Raw genomic sequence first — 10769 nt, 5'->3', positions numbered from 1 at the left:
ATCTGAGAAATAACAACAAGGAAGAGAGCAATAAATATGTGAATGACGTCACTGAAGGGCGGGCCGTGTTTCTTGACAAATATTTACAGGACTGGGTACCAGCTGATGAAGCTGATTTAAGTATGGCGGTGTTTCATAAAGATCCTTGTGGACTTATTTGTCTTTTCATAACTTATTCCGCTGTGTTTTATGCAGACTATTGTATAGTTCAACATGTTGTTCGTCCCACTCTAACAGAAAGGTAAATTTCTACTATTTTATTTCTCTACGTCTCAATAATTTTCTCGCTATTTTTTAAGAGGTAGTCGAATCGATCATCATAAATTGAATGTAGGAACGTATTTAATCATTTTAATTTGAATGTCAATCACTTTTCTTTTTCAGTATTAAGACTAAAAATGTAATTCTCTGATAGACTGAGAAAAATTTTAAGTTATTCTGCGGAATCAAATCTTTCAGCCACCTTTAGCCAAATTCGATCACAGTCATTTCAATGACTGTGATCGAATACTGACGCGTCTGTTTCAGTAATTAACAACTAGAGTTTATCGTGATTTCATAAGAGTTGTCTTGTGGTATTATATGGTATGTTACATTCAGCATGCAATATAACAATGTTCCGTCAATGTCTGTGACTATATGAAAATTATGTATATGGACTGAGGATTATGGTTAAGAAATGAAAATGAAATAGAACTTTGCAATGATGAACTCTACTTAAGCAGTAGTTGAAATAACAACTGTATGGGATTTGAACCCATGACCTCTGCAACTCCGATGCAGTGCTCTACCAACTGAGCTAACAAGCCAACTGATAGCTGGTTACTATGTTGGTTGTTAATAAACCCATGAAGTGATGAATCAGTGACTGTGAATATATGAAAATCATATTTGTGAACTATGAATTTAGAAATGAATATGAAATTGATCTTTACTGTAATGAACACAACTTAAGCAGGGGTTAAAATAAAGCCTAAAAGTAGTGTTCATTATTGTTAAGATCACTTTCATATTCAATATTCCATCAACTCTTAGGCCATGCTGAAAACAGAAGTGTTTTGAGGGTCTTGAATTATTAAAATAACTTATAAGAGGTATAGTTCAGGACCTCTTCAGTCTTTGGTCTCAACTTGTCAATGACATGAGTCTTGTCTTCTGTCCATGGGGGCAAATTTCCATCTGGTTTGTTGGGCTGAGATTTCAGCCTGGCTACCCTTCATGATGAGTCTTAAAGCTTGGTTACCAAAATGATAAGGGGAAATATTTTAGTAACCAAGCTCAAGTGTTTATTTTATTAGGAAAAGTTACTAAGACCAATTGTGGAGATATTGGTTCCATGGCCAGCATCCCTCCACAAATCCCAATGTTTTTTCTGAAGGTTAGACTGGAGAAATTGCAGAAACCAAAGCAACCATTAATCAATATTGGTTATTCTAGAACAATGTTGGTTATTCTAGAACAAAAATATTGTGAAGTGATGAATTTAACAGTCTTGAAAGTTATAATGAATAGACATCTGAATTTTCTTTCCCAAAACTTATTAATCTCCATTTGGCTTTTATTTGTTTTTAGCATCTGGGGCAGCTTACATGTTTGTATATTTAATATCATTGTTCTACTGTTGACAATATCCCATGTCAGAGCATCATTTTCTGATCCAGGTAAGATGGGCTCTTCTGTAAGGCACTCAGCATCTTTCTTCATTTTTTTCTTTTTGTTTTGTATTTTTGTTTTTTGTCTTCAGTTTATCTTGATGGCTATTAGCTAAGAGGAAGTACATATTTGCTTTTGTAAGCCCTGATAAAGAAAAAACTAATCCATAAGGAAAGAGAAAGCTGGTTTCAATTTTCAAGCTCTGAAGGAGAAAGTTATGAAATGGGGCGATTAAAAGCAAAATTATGTAATAAATATCCCCATATCTTGCAGAGTATTAACTTCAGAGGTTTGCCCAGAGCAGAACAGTATCGAGATCAGTAACATTTTGAAGAGAACCATTTGTGTAGGCAGTCCATGCTTTTTGGAAGGGATGCCTGCATGAATGTACTTGTTAGCTAAATGTACAGAAACCACTGCATGTTTTCTCTTTGTAAATGGTTGTAAAGTATAGTTTTTGCTTTCATGTTTAATTCTGTTTACATCTCTTTTTAGGGGTGGTAGCTAGACCCTCATCAAGTCTTGATTTCTCAGAAATAAATAAAGCAAAAACTAAGCAAACAGAGGTGAGTAAACAAAGAAGTAAAAAATTAGAGAACTTAGAAAAAGACCTCACCTGTTAAAATATTTCAATTTTTCCTTGAAAGAATTTAATAAAATTGCATTTAATGTTTCCAACTAAGAGGATTACTTGACATGGTCAGGCATTTCTTTACTTGGATTTCTGCACATGTTGAACATTGATTCATAAACCTTACAAGTACATGCTATAACTTAAACCTTTTGAGAAGACAGCAAAATACCAAGAAAAAGAGATGATTAACTCAACCCTTTAACTCCCAAGATCTGATTGTTAATTCTCCCCTCTGGCTGCTGTCTATTCCCTTGTAAATCAGTTATGAGAATTCAGTGTAAGATCAAGATAACAACTCTTACCTGATAAGTTGGAGTTTTCTCAATACCTGGTTGCAGGATAATGTATGGATATTATAGGGAGACTTTCCATGTTAATCACCTCTGGTAGTTAAAAGGTTAATAAATATCTGCTGATGGTTTCAGAGTGAAAATGAATGGACTGTCTGTGCAAAATGCGAAGCTTATCGTCCACCGAGGGCACATCATTGCAGGTACATATACCAGATGTTACACAAGGGAAATTCCATAGCCATAAAACCAGCCTAAATTAACCCTTTCAAACCCAAGATCCAAATATTAATTCTGCACACTGTTCTTGTTACATTTCTTGTCATTTCAAATCTGAGAATTTATTGTTGCATCAGCAAATATATTCCCTAGTTGATATTATTCTTATCTCTCATCATCTTTCTGCGCAACAAATGTATTGATATTTTAGGGAGAATTAAATTTTTTTAATCGCTGGTAGGAGCTAAATGGGTAAAACAAGTTTAATTTACAATGCAATGAAATCAAAAGGTATTAACAACAGAGTTTGTTATCTCTGTTTCAGGACATGTGGAAGGTGTATAAGAAAAATGGATCATCACTGTCCCTGGTAAGTAAACTGTACTTGACACATTAACCCTTTCATTTGTAATTCCCCTTACAGTCAACGATACAATTATCATAATGTTAGTTCAGAGAATTCAGTATTGGATCAACTAATTATCTTCAAATTGCTATTTTTCTCTATTCTCATCACTTATGTGGTTGATATTGTAATGATATTTTAAGGATAAATTCTGTCTTGGTCACCCATGAGAGTTTAAGGGTAAAATACATTTCACTTCAAACCTAATGTGATAAGGGTACCTTTCTTTAGAAAATTATCACCATTTTGCCTTCATTTTTTATCCTTCTATAGGAAACCATGTTTTCTTTTACACCTGGAAGCTAAAAATAAATCTGAATCCCACTGTACATTCAAGTTACCAAAAAGGAAAATGGGATAAAAATGTATTTTTATGGCGTGAAAGCATTGAGCAATTTTCTCTTATAGGATCAATAATTGTGTTGGAGAAGCTAACCAGAAGTATTTTATTTTATTCCTGTTTTACACAGGTAAGATATTTTTTAATTGTAAGCACATTAATCAGGTCTTTTGCCATGTAAGTCTTTCTTTCTCAGAACATTCAATATAGATTACTTTATTAAAGAAAATGGTGATAGTGCTTGCACTCTATGTAGTTAATGGCTGTGTTTTGATGAGTGTTTGTTTTGTCCAAACCTTCTAGAGTTTCTCAGCCATGCACAACTCTCCTAAATGTTCAGATGATGCTATGTAAACACAGAAAAAGTCTTCTATTTTCTAAGAAACATTAATTACAGATATTGATATCAAATGGAAGACTTAAAGACAAAATGACGAGGATGCTTAGTGTCGGGGAAATAATCCTTTTTTACTTTAATTTGGACTCACCAGTGCCAGCATAAGCTTACTAGAGGCGGTTGGAAGATAGGACTCACCATTGTATGTCCAATTGTCTTTGTTGTTAAAATTTCTTTGCTAAGTGCTTCATATTACCTTTTAGGTCTAGCATCACTGTACAGTATAATTCTCACAGCTGTGTCATGGACAATGGAATGCAATGGCTGCACCAAAGACTATGAGAAAAGAACAAGATTGTGAGTCTGTTTTGCAAAGAAGAGTCAGCTATAGTCAATTAAAGCATTAGAATTTCATCTAACCATTAACCCTTTGCACCATCACACCAGTGGCCATGTTCTCCACACTGTTCTCTTTACTTTTCCCATGGAACTGACAAAGAGAATTTGTTCAACAATCAGGAGATTCTTAAATTGGTGATTATTTTCTTTTATTCTCATGACCTTTACATTTCATTCAAGGGTGATACTGTGAGGAGAAATTAGAAGTCAGTTTCCTCTTAGTCCCTCGAAGGTGTTAAAGGATTTAACAATCATTATTATCTCCATGACAACAGGAAATATATGACCTCCACCTAACATGAATTTAAAAAATGGTTAAATCTTCTGTGAGATTTCATTCCAAAAAAATTGTTGTTTTTCCTTTCCATATTCATTATAACTACATATTTTCTGTCTCATGAGAGTATTAATTGAGATTCTCTTTAATATAAAGGTTAAGTTTTGAATGTCACAGGAAGATCCACTGAAAAAAATACATAACCCAATGTAACACTGTTTGTTTCTTTTTCAGAATTTACACTGTAATTTTGATGATCGAAGGTGTTCTGTTTGGTTTATTTGTCCTAGCTATGTTATGTGACCAGGTATGTACGTGTACACTACCATTTTATGAACAGTTATTGCTACAAACATTGTTGTTGAATAAACTTTGCTGGTTCCCAAGCCCTTTGCTTTAGAGAGGAGTATAGTCCAATGCAGTGTCATAAAATAATGCAACAGGCTGACATCCAAAGGAATTTTATTGTGCAATGAATCTTTAAGATTAGATCTCTGTGGCACATTTGTTATAACATTTGACTATTGTGATAGGAGGGATGACTGGTTAGGGAACTAGGCATACATCCATGTTATGTTTTTATAGGTTTCCTTGATCTGACCATGCACAAAGTAATTTTTTTACAGTTATTTCTGCCAGGTACTGCATTAGTTGAGATTTTTCTTTCTTTCTGTCTTTGCTCTTCAGTTCTCAGCCATTACAGGTGACCTCACAGCTGTAGAACATGTACAGCGGCAAATCAGAACAAACCGCAAACCAAGGAGTGCTCTCTTAGCTGAAGTGTTTGGAAGAGGTGCTTGTCTATTTTAATATATATACACGTAGATACTTATGTTTCTTCTTATTATTATTGTTATTATCAGTACTATTATTATTACTATTACTATTATTGTTATCATTATTATAAAGCATTTGACAATAAAAATCTGCGATAAAATATTATAAAGCATAACACGACGTTTCGACGTTTCCAGAACGTCATTATCAAGTAAACTAAAATAATAAAATCGAGTATTATTATTAGTATTATTTTAGTTTACTTGATAATGACGTTCTGGAAACGTCGAAACCAAATCTTTACTTATTCGCATTATTATAAAATTATGATTATTACAGTTCTTGTTAGTGATACCACAACCACTGAAACCTGAGCGAAGTAATTTGTTAGTAGGATCTTTTTTACTACATAATACCTCAAAGTTTATTTTAATTTATACCACAGGTGGATTTTTCATTTGGTTCTGTCCATGTTCTACTCCTCCCAGCCCACAACGGTCAACAGCATCAGAACGCTATAATGTCTAACTGGCATGGTTTCAGAAAGAACAAAACAATGAAGGAGAATCTATGATCCTTTCAGAAGTCATTAAGTTAGAGCGTTTTTCTTGCTTCATTTGTGGAGTGTAAAAACATGCCCTCTCATTTGAATATGGCAGCCCATATTAACTCCCTGGAAGTGACTTGCCATTTTTTCTTCTCCAATCTGCAGTACATTTCATGTAAATTAGTCTAAAAAATTTTTTGTGTTACATCAACATAACACCCTTAAGCTTATGATTTTGTATATATTTATTACATTTTTCCAGGATAATGTATTGATATGGAAGTTAAAGAAAAATACCAATTATGATCTTGCATAAAGCTGAAGTTTGCAAGGGGAATGCTTTTCCTGGTATTTCACCCCATGGACACAGTCTTTAAAGTTGAGTGTAGTTTGACCAGCCACATATACCTTCATTATCATTATCACTGCAAGGTCATCCTCATCATTATTGTCATTGTCATGATTAGCCATTCTTGAAATGTGATTGGTTACACAGCATGCAAATTAAGCACCAGTGAGAACTTCCTAGTCATTGGCTAATGGGGATGTGGCACAGGATATGGTCGCATTATCAAAGCATTTTTTTGCCCATTTTGAAATAACCCAATTCTTGTATCAACACAAACTGTGCAACAGGGTTGAATATCAATTTTTGCCAGTGTTAGTAATTTCAATGGAAATTTATTTTTCTTATGAAGATCAGTTGACAAATCACTATCACTCCAGTAAATACATATTCAGGCAATATGCATGTACCTCTAATCACTGTAAAATAGTTATCTGATTCAGCTTTAAAATTGGAAAATACTGTTTTGTAAAATTTATTTTTGAAAAGGTGAATATTTTAACTGTGCATATTTATTTATTAAGATTTATTAAGAAACCGGTCATAACTCTTTCACACAACAATACATTGCATGAATCCCATTCTCTTTTAGTAAAAGTACATTATTAACACATGCGTGCAAGTGCAAATTCCAAGATGGTGGGATGTCACTGTGTGTCTTCCTGTTTTGGGATTTCTTTGATATGCAAGGAAATCAACTTATTAATTTCCACGTCAGTGTTAGAGCACTTTTCAATTGAGAATTGCAAAACCTTAACAAAAGTAATCACAACAGCTAATTAAAAGAAAGGAAAATACCTTTAACCCTTGAACTCCCATGAGTGACCAAGACAGAATTTCTCCTTACAATATCAATACAATATCAACCAGATAAGTGATGAGAATTAAAAATATATCAATTTGGTAATAATTAGTTGATCCAATATTAAATTCTCTGAACTAACATGATAAGAACTGTATGGCTGACAGTAAGGAGAATTACAATTTGATCTGGGAGTTGAAGGGTTAAGAGCCGATGAGAACTTAAGTGTGGGAAGATGTGTGCAACCAGTTCATGTTTGGTTTTAGTTTTGCATGTGATTGGTTGTGAAAGTGATGCAAGTTTTCTGGACCAATTGCATAATGAGGCACAGCAAAACCAATGTGATTCCGGATTACTTTTGACACCTTTAAAATTGAAAATTGCTCTTAAAGAAGCTTTATATCAACTTTGATTCTCTCTCTGGTGGTATGAAAAAGATAGCTGAAGAATAACCTATTTACATCCATTCTCGTGATAAATATTTCTCCATGCATAATTTATGTCCAATGTGTTGACAAAGTAGTACCAACAATATTATTTTCAAGTATTTAGGTTGGTTTAGGTTGTAAGTGTTTCCTCTCTCAAAAACGCTAAGATGTACACATTATTCAAATATTTATTATTATACAATTACTGTGAGTAAGCTGAATATTAAAAATTGTGATATGAAGAACAATGTTTGATACAAAAAGAAGCGTTATGTGTTCCAGAACTTGATAGAGAAATAATATCTATCCGATGAAAATCCTTACTAGTGAGGTCCTGTCAGACATGTTTCTTTCATTAACCCTTACCACCCTTAAGAGTGACCAGCATCCAATTTCTCCTCACAGTAGTGCTTCTGAATCATTCGTAAAGTTTGTGGGAATAAAGAAAATGAAAGCCTACGTGTAGCCGCACCCCTCCCTACCCCCCAAGGTGAAACGGTTGCCTCGCCTCCGTTTCACCTTGGCGGGGGGAGGGTACGGCTACACGTAGGCTAAGGAAATGGTAGCCGACCCCAGAAGCTTTGTTAATTAAACGAGTTCTTCTCGACAGTACCAAAGTAATTGTAGAAGAGAGCCCTTGGTTGGATAACTATCGAGTGAAAAATTTACAATTCAAAAACCATGCGTTTTCTTCTGCATAATTATGTAAATGATTCATTCGTCGCGTCACAAATTTAAAAATTTTTTTAACACTCACGTTCTATCCTTAAACATGGAGCGGAAATAAACTTGTTTCAAAGCCTTAATTATGTTCGGAAACGAGAGGTTTGAATAGTGAATAGATTTAATAAAACAATCGAAGTCCGTGAAAATGTAGCGAGCGGATATTATGGATGAGAGGTAAAAAAACAGGTAATATTTTAATTGACAAGGGGAGCGGCGTGAAAATTTTCGCGAATTGGTTTCTTTGTTGACAGATCTACTAACTTCCTTATATTGATAAGACAGAGCTCATATCCAACCAAAACCTAAATTCGACTTTTCTCTTCTTTGATGTGCTGAGTTTACAACTTTTTATTACGATGTCTTCGCTTGTTAGAGTTTGTGCAACTGTGTTCTTGTTTTACGCTTGCGGTATGTATGGTAGTCATATGACTACCAAAGCGGCAGACGCCTGTGCTCAAGCTCTTCGTGCCTTAGAGAGGAAGATGCTTAAAAGGTTTGATAAGCTTGAGGACGGAGTATCCAAGTGTTGAAGACCGCCTCCAAAAGGTAAATGATCACACTTCAGTCGATGGTGAAAATTTTTCAAAACCGACCTGGATGAATTATTTCAATTTTATCTCATTTTCTCACAGAAACGTATGCCTCCTGTCGGGAAATTTACTTGAGTCACAATTTTCACAAGTAAGTCAAATCAATCTTCGAAGTCCTTGCTGCCTTCTTGTCAACTTGTAGTTTGCGCCCGAAATCCATGAGAAACCAGAAGACACTCTTTGATTGCAGACTTTTCAAACCTCGAAAAACTGATAATAGTTTCCACACATTGATCAGTGATTTGCTTTTTTTGCCTGAAAAAAGAATCGTATCGTATCTGAATTGAAGTATGATCTTTGAGAAGCACGGGTTTTTTAACGAATTATTACTTCAAGAATTCGTTTATGAAGAATGGAGGTTTTTGTTATCTTCAGTTTTGGGTGAGAACGCTTCTGTATGAGAACGTTTTAGTTCATTCCAAGACAAGGGCCCTTAAAAATCTCGGAGAACAGCAGCAATTCGGTGTCAGTTTCGTTGCATGCAGTGGCATTTCCACTTCAACAAGATTTTAAATGGAATCCAATACCCAAAAACTGACATAAAATTCCATGAAAAACTTTGAGTTTCCAGTATCATTATTCTTTGAAAAGATTCCTAAATGACGTGGATGAAAAGACATTTTCTATTTTTGTTTTTTTTTTTACATTTTACTGACTTGCTGTCTGTACACGTCAGGTCCGCAGGAAATAAAGCTTATTCGCTCAAAACTCGCGGTGGAAAAATCCCTGTTTATTGTCACATGACCAGAAATGGAATTGGAAAATGTGGAGGTGGGGGTTGGACGCTAGTCATGAAAATTGATGGCCATAAGGTAAAGTGGAACGCTTTTTAAAAAATAAAAAGTCGGCGAGGGTTTGAGAACCACACATTTCGGTTCCTCTTCACCACATATATTCTTAGTTTGTTTTTTCGGTCAGTTCTACTTTTATTTTGTTGTTACAGTTCGCACTGATTTGCTTGCCGCTAATTCCTTTTCCGATTTCACCCTTCAAACATATGCCTAATTTTAGAGAAACACCTCTGGCGGGAGAATCGCTGAATTAGACTTATCTTTTCAACGGATATTTGCAAACAGGTAATATGAAGAGCAGATTAAATATTGACAATAACTTTCCCCATTCTTTTTTAGTGAACATTCCATTATGATTCCAGCTATTGGACCGACAAGGCCTCCTTCAATCCTCAGGGAGGAGCGACTGGGTTCGATCATCGCCAGACCAAGCTACCTACCTACTGGAGTACACCATTCTCCAAGATCTGCCTCGCTATGAAACTCGGTACAGAGATGAGATCGTTTGTCGTCCACATGCGAGCCAACTCTCTACACTCGCTGATCGCTGATGGGAAATATCGAAAGACATCCAAGGGTCGAGACACGTGGAAGTCGTTGATTGGTCGGAGAGCATCGTTACAGGAGCACTGCAACAGAGAAGGGTTCAACGTAATGAGTGACTCGGGACCAGGCTCGAGTAAGGCCAGGATCGGAATCCTTAGTAACAATGAAAACAACTGCTGGAGCTGTGACTCGAGGATAGGTTTTGGCACAGGGAGCCCAAAATGGAGATTCCTTAACTCCAACACGTGCGGCAACTCGCACGGCTATGACGCTAAGGTTCAGATCAAAACCATGGGGTACATTCTGGTGCAGTGAAGTATAAAGATATAAATCATCTACATCCGCTGTTTGATTGATACACAAGTTCAGCACTAACTCGTTTTGATTGTGTAGAATTGGAAGCAACAAATAAAATGATGAATGGTATAAAAAGGCGTAATTCTCTCAATTTTACTCTCGAGTTTCATCTATTCTCCAAATATATCGGTACAGCATCCCTTCTCAAGTTTTTTCGGGGCGAAGTACAAGAAAATAAATTGACTTGCCAAGCTGAAGGGAAAACAAAGTTTTTTTCGCTCAGCCTTTTTTTATCATGTCGCAAGTTGCAAATTAAAAGTTTGACAAACGAGGAGGGTAAACAGTAAAGGAGTATAGGTACAGT

General features: G+C 35.4%; 1 protein-coding gene, 1 non-coding gene and 1 pseudogene across 2 annotated transcripts; 2 read left to right on the top strand and 1 right to left on the bottom strand.

Annotated features, from left to right (window-relative positions):
* The first annotated feature begins 112 nt into the window (after positions 1-112).
* On the top strand, positions 113-7688 carry LOC131776323 (palmitoyltransferase ZDHHC3-like). The gene is made up of 10 exons (XM_059092488.2): positions 113-241; positions 1573-1661; positions 2149-2219; positions 2713-2780; positions 3122-3166; positions 3611-3672; positions 4143-4236; positions 4790-4862; positions 5243-5348; positions 5778-7688. The coding sequence occupies exons 1-10, from the start codon at positions 123-125 to the stop codon at positions 5858-5860; spliced, it is 810 nt and encodes a 269-aa protein (XP_058948471.1). The 5' UTR covers positions 113-122; the 3' UTR covers positions 5861-7688.
* Positions 735-809, bottom strand: Trnas-gga (transfer RNA serine (anticodon GGA)). The gene has a single exon. It is a non-coding gene; the product is annotated as a tRNA-Ser (tRNA).
* A 770-nt stretch (positions 7689-8458) lies between the features above and the next one.
* LOC131776344 (uncharacterized skeletal organic matrix protein 5-like) lies at positions 8459-10534 on the top strand (annotated as a pseudogene).
* Positions 10535-10769: the final 235 nt, after the last annotated feature.

Source organism: Pocillopora verrucosa, chromosome 6, assembly GCF_036669915.1.
Source record: "Pocillopora verrucosa isolate sample1 chromosome 6, ASM3666991v2, whole genome shotgun sequence".
Lineage (NCBI taxonomy): Eukaryota > Metazoa > Cnidaria > Anthozoa > Scleractinia > Pocilloporidae > Pocillopora > Pocillopora verrucosa.
The sequence above is the reverse complement of the archived record's forward strand: the minus strand, read 5'-3'. Positions and strand labels throughout refer to the sequence as shown.

Bases quoted from the DNA above. Each gene is read 5' to 3' on its own strand.
- LOC131776323 (XM_059092488.2), top strand. From the start codon at position 123: ATGGCGGTGTTTCATAAAGATCCTTGTGGACTTATTTGTCTTTTCATA. The intron at 242-1,572 runs GTAAATTTCTAC...ATTTGTTTTTAG, and splicing joins CGTCCCACTCTAACAGAAAG to CATCTGGGGCAGCTTACATG. The intron at 3,167-3,610 runs GTAAGTAAACTG...TTTCTCTTATAG, and splicing joins ATGGATCATCACTGTCCCTG to GATCAATAATTGTGTTGGAG.